Consider the following 24,199-nt stretch of genomic DNA (forward strand, 5'->3'; position numbering starts at 1 on the left):
CTTCGTTGGCGCATATTTTTTCATGCTGTGCCTTTAGAGCGCCAAGGTTTGTTTATGGTACGTTTATGGAAGTGCGCCTAGATGTGCCCAAGTAGCGCCTGGCACAGTGCGTAGAGTGACCCCTTTCTTGATAGGAGTTCAACATATGATTTTGAAAGACATTTTCAAATTTCTTTATTGATTGAATTTGAAGGACTTCTGCCATCAGATTAACTGATATACTAGAAATAAAATTTTACTCAGCTCTAGTCAATTGCGTGAAGGTAATCAAAAATATGTATAAGAATATACGTGACATGGCGAACGAATTCCTGAAATATTCTCAAAGAAAATGTAGGATGAACTAGTCAAAAGAATTTGTAGCGATCATGTTTTAGAGATTTCTCTAAATATTTGTTTTTTCAACAATATTATTAAAAGGGACTTTATAAATTTTGCTACAGGGATAGATTCTGTTCGATTTTGGCAACATTCTAAAAAATGGTTTGTTGCCAATATCGAGCCTTTCAAAATCAGCGTAATAATGACCACGGATTAAATTTACCTATTTTGACATGGTAAGCCTCAAAAAGACCCAAAGAAACAATTAGATTAACAGGTTTGGGGACTAACCCATGATACATTTATTTTTGTTTATACATTTCCGTAGACAATTTAGTTGCATTGAGTAAAGAATAACGAACTAAACTAATCATGATATGTCTGTAAAATCATATAAACATATTTTTCAACAGTTTTCGGCTCTCTCAGTCTAGTGAAGCAGCTAAAACGCCTTTTTCATCTACTTTCCAACGTTTCGAGGTTTGTTTCACCTTCCGTTGGGAAGTCTATCATGATGTTTTATAAAATGAATTTGTTGTAATTATTAGTTTCTGCATGAAACGAGCTCACCAATTGATCCTTCATCCTCGAGTGATCAGCCACAATTCACTTTCAGCTTCACTTAACGCATAAAGACTGACTGAGAAAGAAATCACTCTGGAGACGCGAGAAAAATAACACTTTTGCTTTCCATGCAAACAATCCTGACACCAAATAATCACAGGAATACTTGGGCTTCCACGAAGCACTGCTCTACAAAACGCGCGCAGGCCGAAAGAACGAAAATAAAAACAACACCAACAAGGCATGAAACTTCGGGCTAAGAACATATTAAAGCACTCAAAAAACAAAAACGCGCTACCCAGGATTGAAAAAATGACACGTCCTAAGTGGATTGGTAGCAATTTTACAGAAAATAAACAGCTATTGAGTTTTTTCTTCTTTTTGGCATTTCGTTCCGACTGAAAAAATGAGGCATTGAGATAACAAGTTAGACTACGTAATATAACACACAGAAAAAAAAAACTCAGAGTAGTTTTATTATGTTCTTTTTTTTTCAGTAGAGAGCCTAAATCCTTGGTCATACTTTGCAATGCGGCCTTGGATGGTTGAATAGTATATAAAACACATAGGTTAGGTGTACCAATTATGGATGCAATATGTCAGCATTATGGACACAACTCACATTTTAAACGCGTTTCTAAAACGTAAGCATGGCTTGTTGGTGTTAATTACTAGTTTGAAGCCTTGCGAAATAATTGAATTAAACAGTTTTAGTACTAAATTGACTTTAAGCTTCTAAAAATTGGTTTTAAAAAACGTTGACTTTGTACCAATCATTCGACATAAAAGTGTGCCAATTGTGATGTGCATGTGCCATATAATATTCAATTCATGTCTACGAAGAACCTTTCCCACAGGTCCTGGCCTAACGAGTAGTTCGAACTGGAGGGTAGACAATGCCTACACTCACAGCGACCACCTGGCGGTTCGCTATAGTATCGACTACAACAACAGCAGGCAGCGATTAGAGGAAGCGGCTAGGTCAAGGCCAAGCCCTCGTAGGTGGAAGACATCGTACTTCAATGACGGAGTACTTAGAGAGGCGCTCCGCTGTGAGCGTAACCTACTCGGCCTAAGCGGGAACGAACTAGTAGCGGTGCTCTCGCGTGCATGCGATGTGACCATGCCTAGGCAAGTCCACCCTAGGAATAGGAGACCACCGACGTACTGGTGGACTCAAGCGATTGCGAACCTGCGCCGTGCCTGCCGGATGCAGCGAGCACGTACCGAGGAGGAGCGTGAAGAACGACCGGTATTCACCGCTGCCAAAGTCGCGCTGAAGTCCGAGATAAGGGCAAGCAAAACGGCCTGCTTTGAGGGACTCTGTCAGAGTGCCAACGCGAATCCGTGTGGCGATGCCTACAGGATCGTTATGGCGAAGACAAGAGGTGCAATGGCTCCTACAGAGCAATTCCCAGAGATGCTGGAGGGGTTCATCGAGGGGCTCTTTCCGCGCCACAACCCTAGCCCTTGGCCTCCTTTCGTAGGACAGCCGGGGATTGGGGCTGGCGATAAGGAGAGGGTAACCGATGAGAAACTTGTAGGAATTGCAAAATCCCTCAGTATAGGTAAGGCACCAGGTCCGGACAGAGTTCCAAACCTAGCCCTCAAAGTCGCAATCTTGGAGGCTCCCGAGATGTACAGATCTGCTATGCAGATATGCCTGGACGAGGGAGTATTTCCAGATGTTAGGAAGATGCAGAGCCTGGTACTATTGCCAAAGGCGGGAAAACCACCCGGTGACCCGTCAGCGTATAGACCAATATGCTTGATCGACACGGCGGGGAAGGTGCTCGAGAAGATCATCCTCAACAGACTGTTGAGGTATACTGAGGGTGTAAATCAGGCCTGCCCAACCTTTTTGGCTCTTTTTCGTAATAAATGGTTGGTGCGTTCGCAAGAATAGACTAATATAAACAAAATTAATCTCAAATGAAAGCTTTGTAGTATATCTGTCTATTCCATGCTGAAAATTTTTAATTTATATAAAACTCTTCGCTAGCGATGCAAGCAAAGCTGAAAATCATTTTTTGGACTGATTTGCACCGGTAGCAAAGAGGATGAAATAAATTTTAAATTTGCAGCATGGATTAGACAAATATACTGCCAAGTTTTCATTTGAGATTAATTTTGTTTATATCGGTCTATTCTTGCGAACGCATCAACCATTTATATGGAAAAAGAGCCAAAAAGGTTGGGCAGGCCTGGTGTAAATGGTCTCTCAAGCAACCAGTTCGGCTTCCGGAAAGAGAGGTCCACCGTAGACGCTATTCTGACGGTTAAGAAAACCGCTGAGATAGCACCCCAGCGTAAGAGGAGGGGGATTCGCTACAGTAGTGACTCTGTATGTAAGGAACGCATTTAATAGTGCTAGTTGGGCGGCAATTGCTGATGCGCTTCTGCGTCTGGGGATACCCGAGTACCTGTACAAGATTCTCGGGAGTTACTTCCAGAATCGGGTATTAGTCTATGACACAGAGGTGGGTTGGAAGTGCTTTCACATAACCTCAGGAGTCCCTCAAGGTTCCATCCTGGGTCCGGTGTTATGGAATGTCATGTACGACGAGGTGTTGAGATTAAAATTCCCGGCGGGTGTGGTCATCGTTGGCTTTGCCGACGATATTACGCTGGAGGTCTACGGTGAATCGATCGAAGAAGTGGAATCGACTGCAGCCCACTCGATCGCAATTGTGAAGGAGTGGATGAGCTCCAGGAAACTGGAATTGGCTCACCACAAAACTGAGGTGGTTGTTGTCAACAACCGAAAGTCGGTGCAGCAAGCGGTGATCAGTGTAGGCGACTGCACGATCACTTCGAAGCGCTTTGTCAAACACTTGGGGATGATGATCGACGATAAGCTTACTTTCGGTAGCCACGTTGATTATGCCTGCAAGAGAGCCTCCACAGTTATTGTGGCACTGTCCCGGATGATGTCCAATAGCTCTGCGGTGTACGCCAGTAAGCGTAAGCTTCTGGCCAGTGTCGCCTCGTCCATACTGAGGCATGGTGGCCCGGCTTGGGGTACGTCTTATGTATCAACAGCTACCGTAGTAAGCTGGAGAGTACATATAGGCTAATATGCTTGAGGGTTGCGAGCGCGTACCGTACCGTGTCACACGATGCACTCTGCGTCATCACCGGTATGGTGCCTATTGGTATCCTTATCATGGAAGACATAGAGTGCTTCGAAAGGCGCGGCACAAGAGGCATACGCAGGACTGCCAGACTGACCTCCATGGTCAAATGGCAGCGTGCGTGGGACAGCTCCACCAAGGTAGTGTGGACTCACAGGTTGGTTTCAAGGTTAGATATCTGGGTCAATAGGCGCCATGGGGAACTAACATTCCACCTGACACATGTCCTTTCGGGCCATGGTTGCTTTAGACAGTATCTACACCGTTTCGGTCATGCGGGTTCTCCCGAATGTCCAGTTTGTGCAGGTTTAGAGGAAACGGCGGAACACGTTTTGTTCGTGTGCCCGCGTTTCCGCACAATGCGTGACCGCATGTTTGCCACATGTGGTGGGGACACGACTCCGGACAATCTGGTTCAGAGGATGTGTGAAGACGAGTTTGGCTGGAATGCCGGCTATCACCCACATCGTCTTGGAACTACAAAGGAGGTGGCGAGTGGACTCGAGGAGGGGTTAGTGCAGACGCTAAACAACAGGTGGTCCAAGGGTTTGCAGTCGGCTACGTAGGTCATACCGGTGCCCTACGGTCGAAATCGACCCTTACAGCAATTAAGTGACCGCGGGGAGAACATCCTGGTAGCGTTGCTGCGGTGCAGCTGGGCGGCGCGGGCGTTGTGGTCGACCCTGTCCGCCTTCAGCGGACAATGGGAGGTGAGGACCACCTGGGAAGCAGGCAAAGCGCCAGCATGCTACCTTGGTGGACCCCCCTACGCGTGCCTTCGATGTTCGTTGTTGCATGGCTACGCAGCTAACCTGGAGGTTGCGATGTGCAATAGCCCCTCTCCGAAGCAATGCCTTCTTGGTGGTCCCGGAGAGCGAAGGGTTTGGCGGCAATGGGAATGGACTTGTGTCCAGGTTCCCTGCACCTAAAGCAGATCACTGGTTGCTCATGTATGTTCAGTGAACATACTGACCAACCAACCTTGATCTTACCTACCTTAGCGGACTTATTTGCGTCTGCCACAGGTAGGTGTACTAAGGCCACCTGAGTACCTGCCGGACCTTTCCGTAGCTGAACGGCGGTGGTGGGCACCTGCACTTCGCACTGTTGCCGCAGTGCCGTGACGAGCTCTTCTGCGTTAGTGATCTCGTCAAGGTTCATCACCTTCAGAGTCACTGACTGCGTCAGAGCCCTCACTTCAACACCAGCGCCAAGGACCTCTTCCGCCAAACTTTTGTAGGCGGCGCCCTTGCGCTCCTTGTCGCGCTTAAGCTCGAGGATCATTTCACCTGTACGAGTGCGTCTGACACTGCGTACGTCGGCTCCTAGATCCGCAAGCTTCGCGTCGCTGCGCATCGCCTTCAGGACTTCCGAGTACTTGGACTCTTCTGTCTTGATGATGATCGCATCACCCTTTTCGCGCTTGGCACCTACCCTCCTACCTTTCTTAGGTCTGGTATCCCTGCGCTCCTGTTTCTTCTTCTTCTTCTTCTTCCTCACTACGGTTGTCCAGGGGGCGTCCCCCACCTGCTCCGCCCTGACCTGTGGTGATGGAGGACCTCTCAAAGGTCGCAACCCCCTGTTCCCATCACTTCGTGAGGGGCCAGCCTTTTCAGGCCCACCCTTCTCGGCTTCCCGGGACGCCTGGCTGGGGTCCGATTTTCCGGCACTTCTGCCGGTTTTCGGGGTCAGTATCCGCCTGGCCTTACGAGCGCCGCCGGGTAGCTCCTCCCCTGACGGCTGCCTCGCGCGCTTCTGCGATTGCTTGCTGTAAGCATTCGCTTCCACGCTTTTGGGGCTGCCCGCGAAAACGAAGGGTTCCGTCTGGGTAGACTTCGGCACCTTCAGTTCCACGGGTTCTGCCGCAGCCACAGTCACAATGGGTTCAGCATGGTTCTGCTTGGCCGCCAACATTGACTTACGAAGTCTAAGCAAGGCCTGCTTGAGGTCCTTGCTGATGTTAGACTTCGAGGACGCAAAGTCAATTATGGAGTCGAGCTGCTGTGCAGCCACTTCCATCGCAGAGAGCCCATCTCTACTTTTATTGATGACCCTCATCAACCACGCTCCATCCATAACTTCACCCGATGCGTTAGCCGGGGATGAAATATGGGTTCCAGCACTGGCACTACGTGCACTGCTGCCTCCTCCTGCTTCTACTCTCCTCAACGGAGATCTAGCTAGCCCACTTCTTGCGAAGGGGTTCGCTTCCCTACTACTGCTACTACCTGCACTACTACTATTGTTTTGATTAGATATTGTACTCATTTTTGAATCCCACGAGTAGCACGGGAAAAGAGGTCCACCACGCCAGAGCCCTGCATTAACGCGGTAAGGGACAAAATACTGTGAGGGGTGCCCAGGTGCCCCACAGGCTCCGTTAATGGTCGAACATCTTTTTCACCCCTTCGACCATTCATTCCTCAGCACGGTTTTTCACATCACACCTTGAATTGGGGTTACCCCGTTTGGTGGACTCTTACCACCGGAACGGGTTGTCCGTAGTTCTATTCTGGACGCCGGAACTACACGGCCAATGGGAATGGTTTAGTGGGTCGGGAGTGTAGTCCTGTTTACTGCTTGCATGTAGTAAATGGTCCCCAACCCCACACTCCCGGACCTTGGTCCGGAGTCTGTTGAGCAGATTATCCCCCCATTGCTAAGAAGGAAAAAAACCTATTGAAAGCATGCTTTGAGATACATTGGTTTCAGAATTAATGTTTGAAAACCATTATTGGTCCACAATAAGTCATAAGTTCGAGCCCTATATTTCTCACGAAAAAAAAACTTGCAAATTGGCTAACCCTACATAGTCCCTTTAAATGTGGCTAAATATACCAAAACTTGTGTAAAAGGGATTTAAATTTTTAGGTGTCTTGGGGAAAAAACTGGTAGTTTGCTAGGTATATTACACCTTTTTTGCGGTAATGAAATGATATTCTTGGCACAAAAATATCCATATCAGTCAGCAAACTTTTACCCACGCTTGATTCGAGCTCTTGCAGCACAGGTGGAGCAAAACTTTGTTTAGGGCAATCAATTTATAAACTGTCATAACTAAAAAACCTAGAAATTGCCTCACGTTGTCAATCAACAGCCCCTATGTTAAACATTCACTGTGTGGTATCAATTGTATTTTAACTCTTATACTGCCGTGAATCGCTAGTCAGTCCCATCTGCATTTTTGTCAAAATTGAGTTGAGTTCAGTTTTCAACATATTTTCCAATGCTCTTTCAGCTGCCGTAATGAAATAATAAGATTTGTTCGGAAAAAGTAGGAAAAAACAGCAAGTCAAATTGTCCCATAATGAAAAGTAACCGCATATCAGTCCCATTACAGATTTCCGCATAGTGTAACACAAAAATGATCCGTGTTCTGATCATTTATATATTTTTCTCAGAATTATATCGTAGTGAAAAGCAAACTGTGAAAGATTCATCAAGATTTGAACATGTTTAAATCCTTTACAATTTTTTGAATATTCGTATGGAAAACGAGTTTGGAAACTTCACACCCCATTTTCTCAATGCCTACTTTTTACAGATGGGACTGACTTGCGATTCACGGCAGTATAGTGTTTCTGAAAATATTGATTATACAACTAAATCGAACTTTCAACTCACTTTACTCTATTATTTTGTATTATATTATTTACATTCAATGATTTCATATACAATCTCGCCATAAAGATTTTAATAAAATTGAAATTAAGCTCAGTAGAAATAGCAAGGGGATTCAAATTTAAAGCAACATAATTGCTCAAATGAAATCGGAAATATTAATTCAAATTGAATAAAATGACTCACTCCATATTTCAACCGATTGCAAAATCACTTGCTCACACTCAAACCATCAACACTGATTTAATCGTTGAACCCCTCGAAAATCTTCTAAAACCTTATGTTTATTGTACTTACTACAAACGTTCGTTGTATTTTCGGTAGGAAAAATAAAAAACTTCCATGCGTAAAAAAAATGTGGAAATACAAGCGAATGAGTGAAACGATTAGGGAAACTCATGCATGATGTTTTGACATTTGAGTTACGTGAGCTACAACTCAAGCGTGTAAAAAATCTTACCCATGATGTATGAGAATTTGAGATTTTCTCGTCCTCTGTTTTATATGATATCAGGTTTGCAGGGTAATAATTAAAAAAAAACATAGAAATCGTTTTCTTCCACTTATTCTCTTTTAAAAAAAGTAGTCCAGGAACTTCAGTAAAATCAGTATGAGAAAGATAACAATATTCCACACGAATAAGATAATTTCCGAAAGGTAGACTAAATGATTGTAGTTCCACACATTTCATATATTTTCATCTAAACTGTGCATCATAATTTGCCTTATTACATCAAACGTGCCCATCAAAACCGTGTTCCATTTCTAAAACTTACCCTTTTCCATAATCTCATGAATATTGGAACGCCCCATTAGACCCATCTTTCGCAAGCCATACCTTTTCCATTAGAAGGGGCGCTATCTGGTTCGGAAATTGGCCCCGGGGAGAAAGTCTTGGCTAATTGAATTAGATCGTCTGAAAAGGAAAGAGCAGCAAACACGAATCGACCGGCAGATTCGTTTTAATAGTTTCCGTGGTGGCTCTCTGTCAACCATCACTTCCAGAGCAGAGAGGGTAAACTATTCCCAAGGATCTACCAAGTTATGGGATAACGTTCCACTCGGATTCCAACCGTGCCGATTCCTCGTTGGCTTGTGCTGATGGAGGTTAAGTTGTTAATTAATTTTGCAGAGATTTTAAATTCCTGTTCCTCAGCTGCAAAATAAGGTAAGTCAAGTGCGGGGAGTGTTCCTTTTCAAGTGGAGGATGAGCAATAGAAAACTCGTTGGAGATGCCTTTTGTACAGTACATCCTCAATTTTTGAATCACAGGGTACAGGAATACCTCAAGCTCAGTGATTCGCAACCTTATTACAGCTGCAACCACCTTGCAAGCTTTTGAAGCAACCCTCGGACTTCTGAAAATAATAATAATGCATCAAAGTTTATGGAAACGAGGTATTTTCTCAAACTATCAATGCTTATAATAGTTGTGAGTGAATCCAGCAAGTTTTAAGGAGAAGATTCACCAATTTTCCCTCAAGCAATGAACCAAGATACAATAGTTAACCAAAGCTTATACAAGAATCCTTTTATGAGTCTCTGTTGAAGTGCACTAAGGATTTGAGCAGGAGTTGATAGTAGCTTACTCTCTAGAAAAAAACAATACGTTGATACTTTTCAAGGGATAGATAAGGAACTAAGAAAAACGATCTGCAGAAAATCAAGCAAAAATCATGCAGGTTGAGTACTTGGATTCCAACTAAAAAATTCAAAAAAAAATCGGTATACATTTCGAAACTTTTCGAACTTTTGAAGATTTCTCATAGATTTTCACAAGATTCAAAATATTTCCATACCCGGCAGAGAAGCATGGCAGACAGTGCTGGAAATATTCTACACTTTTCGCGACTTTCGTTTCGTTAAAATGGTCAGCAATCAGCAGTGTATGTTTACATTCATTCATCAATCAAGAAAACAGACACCGTTTGGGAAACCCTACTCTAGTTGAATTTAAAATTATCAGAGCATGATTCATATCAATTTAATACCAAGAATACCGATTTATGTTTTAAATTTGATTTCAAGATTAATTCAATTTCCATATTTGATGAAAGATTGTTTGATCTTGTTTGGGTTAAATTTTCACTATCACCGAAAGGAAAACTCAATTGCTCTCCAGAGAAAAGTGCTCTTAATAAAACTCTCGTCTTGGTAGCTACTAAAACGACACCACTCTTCTGATGCTACCCGATGAGGGTTCAATTAATACTGTTTGCAGAGTTCGAACTGTTAAGACATGACCGGAACCACACAATCAGTTCATGTAGTGATTTTTGCCGTTCTTTCATCCTGTCTCTTTCCAGTTGGCCTACACGATATCGGTGCACCTGGACGACAACGAAGGTGCCCTGCAGCATCCGGAGCTGAACATTCCCAGCAGTGGTGCCATTCCGAGGTCGGTTGAGACCTTCAAGATCCACTTGGTGTGCAATGGCAACGTGACAGCCGAGGTCCCAGTAGGGATCCACCTACACGTCGAGGGACCACCGAAGCAAAACGATACCAAATTGATTATCAAACGAAATAAAATTTGCATTAAAGGTGAGTGCTCTTTTCTGCACGTTTCCAGGTCGATTGGTTGGTTGTCCATCTGGGAGCAATCCGGTGATGTTGTCGCTCTGCCTGTACCTCTCGATGAATGCAAATTGCAGTTGTCTCTCTATGGAGGTCATTGGGGACGCATGAAACAGGTGGGGTTAGCTAGTGGTCTTTTCACACTTCACTGGCGGTAGATTAGTGAACCGATGAAACGGGTTTTTCAATGAACAACAAGTTGACTATTTTTAAATTATTTTTCAGTATCGTTTTAAAAATAAATAGTATCAAAGCGTAACAAAAATACCATTTTTGCGTGTCTCAAGAATCAAATCATGTGTTTTTAACAAATTGCTGACTGTTCTCAGGAATGTTCCAGCACGTCACAGTTTAGTGCTACAGGTCGCTAAAGTTGTAAAAAAACAATTACCGTCGGAATTGTTTTTTTTTTCCTAGGAATTCTAGAATGCTGGTGGGAATTCAGTATTTATAAAGTAATTTTGAGTTTTACGAGTGAATTCTGATATCCTGGATTCTCAAATGTCCTTTGGAATTCCGGAATCCTTGTAGGAATTTTGGGAATCCGATATGCATTCTGGATTTGTTATAATTCTGGAAATTATGAAGCCATGCTAAGCATATTGTGAAAATAATGGAAATCTTGTAACAACTCTAGAATTCGGGTGGGAATGGGATTCCAGTTATTATTCTCATAGAATTTTGTGGGTATCTTCTTTAAGACGGTACTTCTATAAAAATCTATGAGACTTTTGTGGGATTCCTGCGAATTCTGGTGTGACTATTTAAACTTTTAAAGTTAATCTTTTGTAAAAACCATTAAGATTCGATTGATGTCCAGTTTCGTTGGGATTTCATAGCAAAACTTTAATATAAACTTCTGGAATATCGATGAGTATACTCTGGATTCCGATGGGATTTTTTTTGATAACGATAATAAACCTAATAATTTTGGTCACATACAAAACGACGTAACAAATCGCGATCAAAATCATAGTCGAGAGAATATGTACGCCCAATGCTAAAATCGGTGTGTTTGGCCGATGAGCCAACAGATGGTGGTAATGTGTAAACGTCAAACACGAATAAAAACGGTGCGAGCGCTACGAGTGGTAGATTGACCACCTACAATATAATTGAAACAGTCAAATCGTGATCGATGGACAATGATTGGAATGTGACGCCTGTTTGTCTGTACCCTGGTGTTTCATGGGGGATCCTCATTGAATACTAACGATTACCATCGGAGTCACTACAATCCCCATAAAAAAAACTCAACATTCCCGACTGCATTTCCGACCAGCTCGAATTGATAACAAGATTTAAAACAATCGAATATAATACGAGATTTAAAATCAGCAATTTACTTACTCATTAAATTTGTTAACAGAGATTCCAACCAGAATTCCAAAAAAAATCCTTCCTCAGTTCAATCACCAATGTGAGAACAGATTTTAAATTCTAGGACTTCCAAGGATACTTCCAGGGTTCCTGCCGGAATAACAATTATATCACAGAAATACTTAGAATTCCCGGAATTTAACATGCTGTTAAGGAAACGCACAGGAAGCCATAAAATTCTACCGCAATTGCACCAGTACTTATCTCAGTACTTATCTCAAAAATGCGTTGGCGATGAACGAAAACCACCTAGAAAAAAATGTGATGTAAAATCATCATAAAATCATGCACATAAAAAAATCCAGATTTATCGCAAACGTACACTACAAATCTTGTCAAATTACAACACCTTCGTGAATTTGTGCAGTGTAAATATGCCGATATATATGCGACAATTCTGTCATTCCCTTATATATTTATTATTTTTTACATACAAAGGTATCGACCGTGATTATAATATTTTGAATTTGTTTATCGGCATATCGGTCTATTTTGCTCTAAGTAAGAGGGAGCATGGAGAAGAAAGCAATGAATACTAGATGGATAGGTACCGTAAGGGAACGGCGAGAGAAATTGGATTAGATGCTGAAGAGGGCATAGGGGAAAACGGGGTAAGACCGCCCGCCTAAGCAATTTAATTCATATATCAAAATCAAGAATCAATAAATCCTTTTTCGACGCAGCATGTCGTATTTTGAAGCCTTAGGCATGATCAAAAACTATCACAGGGAGTAGTGTTTGATCCTTTGCTCGCGTTGCTTGCTCCTGCGGGGGCGGGTGATATGAGCAGTCGCGTCGCTCGCGCGGCATGAATAAACAGTGGCGTTAAACGGGTTATGCGTGAATGTATCATGGATCGCATCACCAATCGCTGGTGACTCCCAGATCTTTACCTTATCCCACTAACCGAATATCCTTTGCATGACAACTGTGGAGATGCAGAAGATTCTTCGGTCTCTAGTAACAACGGTTGTCTAGCTAACATTAATTCCCTTCCCCGATGACCGTAAGGACGTGGCCGGCGCCGTTATTGACTTTTAAAATTTGAGCTCTCGATTTGTGCACATTGAAGAATGGTTAGCTAATCCCAAGCCCCATTCATTGATTCCCTGTGCAACTTCGATTGCTCTAGTCAATCACGGAGTAGCAACTACGAATTGTACGGTCATATATGCTCATGCTCTCATGTTACAACTTTTAAAATGGTTTACACAGTTTTTTGGTATAAATTAAGGGTGACGGTCTTACCCCGTCAACAGTAGTCGGTTTTACCCCGCTTGCGCAATTTTCCCAACTATGGCCTTATTTCAAAGCTTAATATTTACAATTCATATTTCACTTCACAGAACCACATTTCACATTTCTGTTAAAGCATGGACGGGTAATTTGTTATGTTTTTCCAAAAAAATCCCTTCCGAAATCCTTAAGTGAGCACCTGTTAAATTTAGATCAAATTCACTATCGACAAGCAGAAACTTTGTTTTTGACATTTTTTATAAAAAATTTTATGTAAATATCACACTAAATGTTCCGGAATGTCAAAAATCTTGTGTTCATGGAAAGTGCTTGGTGAACTTTTAAAAAAATTGCCATTTTCATGCCAATCTGAAGGTGGTCCGTCTTATCCCGGCGGGCGCTCTTACCCCGTCTTCCCCTACCATATGAAACAGTATTACTTGAAACGTCCTTCCTTATGGCTAACGTCCCCTATAGGAACGGCTTGGGTGTGTTTTGATAATGACACTACCAAGACAGTCTATGAACGATATGCCGATAAACAAATTAAAAAAAAAATTGTTTTTTTTTTTTATAAATATCATTCCGAACATTACATTCATTTCTTATATCTTTGTGTTCTGTGTTAGACAACACTATCATCGTAATTTGGTAAAACAAATTCAAGATTTTATTAACATTTAGTTAACAACATATTGCATTTCTTTTGCCGTAGCAGTTCAGATTTTTTACAGGTGAGTTGATTTCACCTGCTTATAAGAGAAAAAAAAACACTCGTTTTCAATTAACTTAACCTAACTTAACCTAAATATATAACGCAATAATCGTGGCAATACAAGATTGCAAAGGTTGTTGTATAGAACTATAAATAATTTTATTTGACATTTGTTCCAATGTTTCAGCTTTGGATATTCTATGTAACTCATTAGTACCAAACCAGGGATGAACCTTCAGAATCATTTTCAAAATTCAAATATTTTGAATCCTCTATAGAAATTTTCTTCATCGTATTACAAGAGCTAGTCCATATTGGTACAGCATACAACATGGCTGGCCTGAAAATTTGTTTGTTTGGCCTTGAATTTGTTTGGCCTGAAAATATCAAAAGCTTGTTCTTAAAAAAAATCGATTTTCGATTAATAAGGGGATAGAGACATTTTGCATATTTGTTACATTTGGCTTGAATGCCCTTTGATTTTTGAAGTTAAATTCTTATCTAGCATGAGCCCTAGATACTTAACTTCATCTGACCAATTTATTGGAATCCTTTTCATCGTGACAACATGTCTACTGCATGGTTTCAAATAAAGAGCTTTTGGTTTATATGGGAATATTATTAGTTGAGTTTTGGAAGCATTAGGAGAAATCTTCCATTTTTGCAAGTATGAAGAAAAAATACCCAAACTTTTTTGCAATCGACTACAGATGACACGCAGACTTCGTCCTTTGGCGGAGAGGCCTGTGTCATCCGCAAACAAAGATTTTTGACATCCCTGAGGAAACTCAGGTAAGTCAGATGTGAAAATATTGTATAATATTGGTCCCAAAATGCTGCCTTGAGGAACACCAGCTCTTACAGGAAGTCTTTCAGACCTAAAGTTCTGATAACTAACCTGATGTGTACGATTTGACAGATAACTTTGTATTGTTCTAATAATGTATGCTGGAAAATCGAAGTTTTTAAATTTTACTATCAAGCCTTCTTGCCAAACATTGTCGAATGCTTTTTCTATGTCTAGAAGAGCAAGACCAGTAGAATAGCCTTCAGATTTGTTGGAACGAATCAAATATGTTACACGTAAAAGTTGATGAGTGGTCGAATGTTCATGTTGGAATCCGAACTGTTCATTGGCAAAACATGAATTTTCATTGATGGGGACAATCATTCTGTTCAAAATGACCTTTTCAAAAAGTATACTGATGGAGGAAAGCAAACTGATTGGACGATAGCTAGAAGCTTCTGCAGGATTTTTGTCTGGTTTTAAAATTGGAGCAACCTTAGCATTTTTCCATTTGTTAGGAAAGTATGCTAATTGAAAACATTTGTTAAGTATATCATCTGAGAATGATAAGCTACTTTCTGGAAGTTTCTTGATAAGGATGCAGAATATTTCATCATCGCCAGGAGCTTTCATATTTTTGAATTTTTAAATAATAGTTCTCACTTCTTCCAAATCAGTCTCCAAGGAATTTTTGAAAACGTTCTCTTGATTGAGAATGTTTTCGAAGTTCTGAGTAACTTGATTTTCTATTGGACTAGTAAGTCCTAAATTAAAATTGTACGCGCTTTCAAACTGCATAGCAAGTTTTAAAGCTTTTTCGCAATTGGTTAGTAATAATTTGTTAGGGGTTAGAGCCAGGGTCCAATTGAGAAATCCTATTTTTAAAATTTTTGTTTCTTAATTGTGTAAAACCTTTCTTCTAGGGTTTCTAGAAGAGGAAAAACATGTAGGGCTATCAGGGTATTGAATTGAGAAATATCCTGGAGAGCACTCATCAGATAAAATTCTGCCGTTGGAATAACTTTGAGAATTATTCCATGACCAATGATTAGCATTAAAGTCACCAATGACAAAATAATTTGACTTATTGCGAGTCAATTTTTGCAAGTCAGTTTGTAGTAAATTAACTTGCTGTCCAGTGAATTGAAAAGGCAAATAGGCAGCTATGAAAGTATATTTATCAAGCTGTGTTTCAACAGAAACACCTAAAGTTTCAAAAACTTTAGTTTTGAATGACAAAAACAGTTGATGTTTTATACGCCTATGAATGATGATTGCAACTCCCCCACGTGCTCAGTTAGGATCTCTTTTAAGTTTCGATCCATGTTTCAAATACGTTTCAGTAAGAACTGCTATATGTACGTTATTAGCTGTAACATAATTAAACAGCTCGTTCTCTTTACCATTCAGAGAACGAGCATTCCAATTTAAAATATTTGAATTATTATTTGGATCCACTAGGAAAACGTATTCCAATAACAATTTGATTTGTAAATTTTACACCAACTTGGACTGCTTCAGTCATAGCGGTGGCTTTGAACATTGCATCAATCATTAGATTCAATTGTTCAGTTAGAAAATTCAGAGGCAGACATATCACTTGAAGTGGGTACATTTGATGATTTACTGTTAGAATTTTCGGTAGACGAAGAGGCAGAGTAGGAGTTACCTGTGGTGGCAGGGTTTTTTTTTCATTTGATTTGAAACAAGTAGAATGGGTACTCATAGAACGAATAGGGGATGAGTTCAAATTACCTGCTACGATATCGGCAAAGGATTTACCGTGGGTGGATACATTCAAAATTGAAAGATTCGAACGGCTACACGACGGATTAAAATTAGTTTGTGAATGAGCATGATTATGATCTTCCTGATGGGTATAATTCCTAATCAAGCGATCGTTAACTGAAAAATGAGTATTGTTCCATACTCTACCAGAGAAATTCCGGAAACGACCGTTATCGTAACGGATATTATCTTTCATCGGCCTGGCACGAGCCTCGACGACTCTCCTTCGCGAAGGACAAGCCCAAAAATTGGACTTATGATTGCCCCCGCAATTCAAGCATATAAACTTGGTGGTATCTTCCTTAACTGGACAGACGTCCTTGACGCGAGAAGAACCTCCGCAAATCATGCATCCATGCGCAATGTTTTGTACCATGACCCCACTTTTGGCACCGACGGCACTGAGTGGGGTTCTGGTAATTTCCTCCAGGTTTCTGGAAAAGTTCCCATGTCACACGGACATCAAACAAAAGTTTTGCTTTTTCTAAAGCTTTAATTCTTTAGTTCTTTTTTGTTAAAGTGAACTAAATAATATTCTTGCGAAAGCCCTTTCCGAACAATGTCAGATTGGGTTCTCTTTTTCATAATAATTACTTGGACTGGGGAAAATCCAAGTAGATCATTTATTCCATTTTTGATCTCTTCAGGTGACTTATAGTCACTTGAGAGACCTTTCATAAGTGTCGTGTCGTCATAAGTGAAAAAATTGTGCTTCTTCTCTTCAAGATGTTTGAGAAGAAGTTTGCGATCTTTAAGAGTTTCCGGAAAAAAACGCGACAGTCTCCTTTCTTTGCGATTTGGAAGGAAACCATGAGTCCCCTAATGGAGTTCAAGATCTCAAATTCGGAACAACTGACCACGATAGGCGGCACTTTTTGCTTCCTCACTTGAATCAAAGAGCCTGGACTAGAAGCTGCTTCGATTTGGTGTTCGGAAAATTTGTCTAGAGCATCGAACTGATTGCTCATTTCGATGCAATTATCAACATTATTCATTTCACCCTTGGAAGAAAGTTCGCATTCCGGAGAAACGTCCTTTTTTCCATTCTTGGCACGTTTAGTAACAGTTTTAAATCCCACTTTTTTGGAAGTAAGTTCAGAGATTCACCCTTCCTTTTGTTTGTAGTTGCAACCATGTTTAGTGCATAAACGAGAGAAGACGAGACCACCTAAGAGGTTTTTTCCCAAGACAGTGTCCAAGAAGGATTACCACCGCTAGCTTTCGCCAACGGGTCCAACGAAAAATTGAAGGCACGGGTCCAATCAAGGATCGTAAAGAGATCAATAGTAGAAAAAATAGTACTGAAAAGTACTGTTTTATTGCTTTAGGCTGTTTTTAAAGAATAAACTTCCAAGAGCAGAGAATTCGTGTACGCACAGCACGAAGGTACAATGCGCACTGATAATTAAACACTATTTTTAAAATGGTAGTCGGTCCTGAGCTCTACCCAATATCGCAAAATTCAATGTCCGGATCGATATTTCTACCAACAGATGTCACACACGCCCACAACGATTTCCGTTTTTCAACCTGGCACTTTCCACTTCATTATCCTTATTCCTTTTCGATATGGCATGGCAGACTAGGTGCCAGCGCATTGGGGTTAGGGTTGTCCTCAAGCTCTAAACGACTCATCAATAATGTATTCCTACACGCTCCCAGAACCAGTTTGCGGAATTCCACATTGTCAGTTTCTTCCTTGCTTATCCTACTCCTAGGTTTGCTGAAAAACACCCAATTCCCTATTCAATTGGGTGTCTTTCTTTGCTAAGTAGGTAATTGTAGTGTTTTAAGCACAACAAAGATTTTGATTTGGTATTTTCATCTGTTTATGAAACTTATCTAAAGAGGTTACGACAGCATATGCTCAGACGATATACTTAAAAATAAAACAAGGTTGAAGGCATACTTTGTTCCAAAAAGGGTGTTATGCCGTGAAAACAGAATGGAAGATATCCCCAATCGAACACACATTGAAATACAATTTCCATTTCTGATAGCTTATCGCACTTCAAACCCAACGTTCATTCGCAAATGGCAGCCGTGTGTTCCGCATGTTTACGGACATTCACGTGTCATCGTTTGAAATGGAAATGGAATTGAAATGTGTTTTTTTTTTCTCGTAGAGCTTTCTTTCCGCATCTCGTTTTTTTTATTATATTATGTTTGAACCGAATGGCCTAGGATCAACCGCTTAGCATTTCTTCTTGAAGCGCGATGAATCGAATTTAACATATGCTTTGCGTGTGAATCCATCAACCTTTTGGAGTTGATCATTGGCTGATCATGTCAGCAAGTTTTTTTTTTTAATGAGTGCCTGTGAGATCTACATCATTAACAGTTTTTATTACCACTAGCCATGTAACGCCTTGTTTTTTTCTGACGTTCTATTAAATCAATTTATTCCGACCAGTGAAACAAAACTTACTTAAAATTGGTCACTAGGTTTGCCCATAATGATCAAACTTCAAAAATCATATGCTACATTTCCAAATATGTTCATTTAGACCCTAGAAGCTACTGCAGGAATTTTAGTGAAATCTGTTAACTTTAAGGGGAGCTAAACAAGTTTAAAGTTTGAGGCCGGCCGTGTTGCATTCAGTTGTTGTAATAACAGGAAGGAAGCTCTGCAGAGGATTCAAAACAGAATATCCCATGTTGAAACATTGGAACAAATCTATATAAATAAAAATGGAATGGTGTTTGTATGTCACGAAATGGCTTACGAACGGGTCAGCGGATTTGGATAATTCTTTCTCCATTTTGTTCGTCAAGGGTTCCGACGTGTTTGTGTGTATAAAAGTTGCAGGATATTCACCGGGAAAGTCGGAATAACGAGAGTGAACGGAACTGTAATTTTGTATGGGACGATTCGTACTGGTTTTCAACAGCCTACTTGATGGCAAGACGAAGTTTGCCGGGACCACTAGTATCTAATGAAATTATTAACAATTTTAGACTAAAATCGTTACAATTTTCTATTGCCACGATAAGTGCGTTATAAATCTAGGTTAAGATTAAGATGCATCGAAGCCAAATCTCAAATTTTCAAGAGCACAAATCTTGTTGCGATATAATTCCGTGGCTAAGTGGGAACAAAGGTTCCTGTCAAACTGAAATGTCATGCGCAGTGCCGTAGCGTGCGGTTGGCCAGGTTGGCACCCGCCAAGGGCGCCAGCCTACAGGGGGCGCCAAAATGCGTGAAATACTTGGTATTTATTTTGAAGATATTAAATTAGGGAATATTGAAAAAATCTTATCAGTAACAATTTCAAAAGAATTATTGGACATGATATAGAAAAATATGAAAGTCGCTTGCGCTACCTCTAAATCATAATATTTTTGGATCATATTTGAAGTTTCCCTTTTCACGTGATTCAAATCCAGAAGAGCACATGAATTTTTGCCTCTCTTTAATGAATGTTCGAATCCTCTGAGCAGAATCTCGAATAGAGAAACTTTAAAGTAGATGGAGTACCGTGTACCTTTTAATTCCGCTCCTAAATGCTTATCTTTGACAGATACGCGTATTTCGACTACCACTTGCAGTCTTCTTCAGTGTCAGTTACTCGTATCCACTGGTAACTGGTAACTGACACTGAAGAAGACTGCAAGTGGTAGTCGAAATACGCGTATCTCTCAAAGATAAGCATTTAGGAGCGGAATTAAAAGGTACACGGTACTCCATCTACTTTAAAGTTTCTCTATGAATTTTTGGGTTTGAGAACTTTCGAAAAATAAGCCGCACCCTAATGTGCATGAATCTAATATAATCCTGAGCGGGATCCACGAAACTCTGGGCAGAATTTCAACAGAAAATTGGTCAAGATTCTCTCAAAATCAAGGACAGGATTCTAAGCAAAGCTCTCGCTTCGGCTTGATCGTGTCATTCTGAAAAAATGTTGAGCAATTTTTAAATCTTCATTTGATTTTTTACTGCTCGAAAATTCCCACAGCAGACATAATTTTAGAATCTAAAATACATTTTTAATAACCTATACAAGCTGACACTCGTTTTTTTTTTTTTTTTTTTTGGTATTCCATAAAAGATTGTAGTAGAATGGTTGAATGTTACTTTTTACACCTCTTCGATATTTTTATTAAGATTTGACCTGGCAGTGATTGAGATTTTTCTTGTTTATTTGATGTTTTTTCATCGAAAGTATATATGGTTAACTTTCTTCTAATAGATCCTCGATTAACCTTCTCATCTACCGTGGATTTCAATTAAAAGGTTCTTAAAAAAACTTTTAAAATTTTTGTAAATACTTCCTTTTTATTTGGTATCTTACTGTGAAAACAGCTTTCAAAGACAATGGTTATATCGATTATCATTTGAATACATAATTGAGGGGCTACTCTTTGATGTATTTCAGGTAATTTACTATTGATTAGTTACAAAATTTGTGATTTCCATATTGCTGTTTTGCAATAACACTTCTAGAGGAAAACTTGACTCAATCTACGCAAAATTTATAAAAAAAAGTTCTTTTCAAATTTTAAACAATTTTCTTCGGTTTCTGTACGAATATCTTGAAAAAATGAAATATATTTGATTTTTTTTTCTTGTCGAATTCTATTTCGGGCATAAACTCCCAAATTCTTTCTAGTTCTTCAGGGCAAAACATTTCAAAACTCTGCCTAAAAACAGATGGATGTTTGGGAGGATTTCTTTAAAAAATTGTATTTCACCATAATTTAAAAATTTTGCCTGAAACATCTAACCATATGAACTATAAATTTCTTCGGAATTTTTCAGAGCATCTTTCATATAACATTCAAAAGTTCTCAGAAAATTTTCATTCGACAAATAGAAGAATAAACATATTTTCTTGGCAGATTTTAGTCAATAGTGTAATGCGCTCTGAACTTAACAAAATTGTTTGATGATTTTCATAAAAATTCTTGTAGAAATCGCTCAAAGTGTTTCAAAAATAATTTCTGATGAACTTTGATTTAGGGGCGCTAAAATGGAGGTTCGCCAAGGGCGCCTTGATACCACGCTACGGCTCTGGATGCGAAAGAGTTTAAAGAAGGAAAAGACAAAAATCACCTGAAGTGATCAGTTCATTATCTATAGTGCGAGAAAGCAGAGAAGCAGAAGTTGTTATCCACTGAAGTAATTTAGATCCGGCATAGCCGAAGCCAGATACTTGTCGAATTAGAGTTAGGGTTACATAGATTGACTGAGAAATTGTAAATTAGTACTAAAGAGTGAAAAGAATTGAGCCTAATAAACCTTTTCTAGTTTTAGCTTATCCATCAAATTGGCATCTTTCGATTTGCTTAAAGAAGATCAGCCTCTGAATCTAAACAACCCCCCCCCCCCCCTTCGGCAACAAATCTGGAAAACTAAACAGCCGTTCAAGCTGAAAACTTTATCGATTGATCACTACCAGCGTGTGTCCAAACGATAAAGTTTTCAGCTTGAGCCGCTATCCGATTCTCTTGATTTGTGCTTTTGAAAATTGGAGATTTGGCTTCGATGCATCTTCACCTTAAGTTGGTTGAAAGCGTTTTTGTCTCTTATAAGCAGGTAAAATCAACTTACCTGAAAAAAATCCTAACTGCTACAGCAAATTAAATGTAATATGTTGTTTTTTTTTTATATATAAAGGCTATGCTGTCGTGAATCGCAAGTCAGTCCCATCGATGAAAAGGCGATGCATTGGAACCTGGTATTCACGACATTTTTGGAGGATTTGCTGTACAGTAAAGATCTAGACCGTTGTCGATCGGCCGTCAACGAAGCCAACTTGCTAACTTCCCAGGAACTTGTTTACTACAGGTGACAGACCACGGAAGATGATCTGGGATAATACTTTGTAAACTGCATTTAGAATTGTGATCGCTCGGAAGTTCTTAGGGGCTGTCCATTAATTATGTAAGGGTTTATGGGGGGAGGGGGGGTTTGGGATTTCTTACGCGCCATACAATTTATTTATAATTTTCATACAAAAAATCTTACCATGGGGGGAGGGGGGTTGAAAAACACTGAAAATTGTCTTACGTAATTAATGGATCGCCCCTTACAATCTTTATGAGTTCAGCTCCGATACCATCCTTACCAGCAGCTTTAATGTTCTGGAGCTGGTGAATGGCGTCCTTAACCTCTCTTAAAGTAAGGGTTGGTTGGTTTCCATCGCCCGCAGTACTGGCCAAGGCATTTCCTCCGCTATTCCGCCTTTCATTGCCTGTGCTCTCAGCGCCATTCAAGTGTTCGTCGAAGTGCTGCTTCCACCTTTCGATCACCTCATGCTCGTCCGTCAAAATGCTGCCATCCTTATCCTTGCACATCTCGGCTCGTGGCACGAAGCCGTTGCGGGATGCGTTGAGCTTCTGAAAGAACTTGCGTTCGGCTGTTCCGTCTCCTCGCACTCCGTCTCCTCAAAGCGACGTTTTTTTCCAAAAAAGGCGGGTCTGCTGTTGCCGATTCCGTCTATAACGTTCCACGTTCTGTCGGGTCCCATGCTGCAGCATAACCGCCCGCGCTGCATTCTTCTCCTCCAGAATCTGCCTACATTCCTCGTTGAACCAATCGTTCTGTCGACTCCGTCTCACATACCCGCTGCATCAGCTGCATTGTTGATGGCTGCTTTCACTGTTCTCTAGCATCAAAGTTGCCATTTATGCATTCGTAGATCGTGTGGCAAGTACGATGATACTCTATGCCCAGGGAAGTCAAGGAAATTTCCATCACGAAAAGACCGGGAATCGAACCCAGACACCTTCAGCATGGCTTTGCTTTGTAGCCGCGGACTCTAACCACTCGGCTAAGGAAGGCCCCGGCGAGAATGCGTGTGCTCCCGATTAAGTTGAGAGATTCATAGTTCCACGTACCGAGCACCCATTTGCTAGTCCCTTTACGTCGCTGTGACCTTCGCCGATTGTCCCGGTTCGTATTCTCTCGTTGATTATTCGGTGCTTGATTTGTTTACGGCTGATTTGCAGGGCCTGACACCAACCCCCCTAGATTTCCGGAGGGCCATAAGGTGCAGTTTAGCATAGAGTCCTTCTCGGACGATAATCAGCCGCCCCTGACATGGGGAACAGACGCTGTTGTGAAGTACTTCTAACATGGAGTACAGACGCTCCAGGTTTGCAGGAGCAAAACTCCCCCTTCCCTGTCAGCATACGACCAAAGTTCCCACCAGGGTTGGTTACCCGATCTTCCGTAAGGTCTCCATAGGGAGTTTTTCATGGAATGGCTGTATAATCAAACGATGATTAAATTTTCATATTGTGGTGAATATTTTGAAGAATCTCAGATCTTGAAAAGAAAAAATCTTATGTCGTAATTGGATCGGTAAATCTTTTCTTTTCCTTATTGGTCAAGGTGTAGTTAAAAGCTCACTTCCACTGTATACAATGTGACGTGGCTAAATTACAAGCCAATATTTTCCTCACGCATTCTCTTTACTCCGGTAAATTTACAATTGATTGCGGAAAAATACACCGCGTCAAAGATTCCATCAAAGCTACATTCCATTTCCAACCAATGAGTCATGGTGGTTGAGTGAGGATGATGGTGATAGAATTGGATGGGTATCCCGCATTTTTCCTATTTCAGTAGGGTGGTTCCAATTATGAAAAACAAATGTTTGAAAATTCAATCTCCAAATTGCAGAGCAAAATTATTGTTGGTGATTTAAAGGTGGCCTGATGTAGGCTAATATGGAAATCACTCAGTAGCAAATTTGAAAAATGTTCCAAAAACGTTATGATTATAATGTCAATTATCATTTCAAACTTAAAACTCAATCCTAAGAGTACGATACAAGAAGCTGGCGAAGGTAGCAATTCAATCTGAAGGGTGAGAGAAGAAATACTCATCTATTTGCTTGCACTTATTTACCTCCATGTCGAATTTCAGCCTAATGAAGTTGAAAAAAAATCCCAAACAAAACTAGCTCAAAAATAATTTCTTTCTTCATCAACTTCCTTTTTTCTCTCTTCATCAACATACTTCATAAGTTATAAGGTTCGATTATTCATACAAGAATCAAAAAGGATATGGAGTATGCTGTTAGAAGTATTAAATTATTATTTTCATATAAATTCTCATATAAACCTCCA

At 40.5% G+C, this 24,199-nt stretch overlaps 1 protein-coding gene across 1 annotated transcript in view; it reads left to right on the forward strand.

Annotated features, from left to right (window-relative positions):
• The window catches only part of LOC5572107 (tyrosine-protein kinase Dnt), a 320,019-nt gene that overhangs the window by 90,174 nt on the left and 205,646 nt on the right, over positions 1-24,199 (forward strand). The window contains exon 4 of the mRNA XM_021843333.1: positions 9,947-10,184. Within this exon, the coding sequence (XP_021699025.1) occupies positions 9,947-10,184 (238 nt within the window). The remainder of the gene's footprint in view (positions 1-9,946; positions 10,185-24,199) is intronic.

The sequence above is a fragment of the Aedes aegypti genome, chromosome 2 (assembly GCF_002204515.2).
Source record: "Aedes aegypti strain LVP_AGWG chromosome 2, AaegL5.0 Primary Assembly, whole genome shotgun sequence".
Taxonomy (NCBI): domain Eukaryota; kingdom Metazoa; phylum Arthropoda; class Insecta; order Diptera; family Culicidae; genus Aedes; species Aedes aegypti.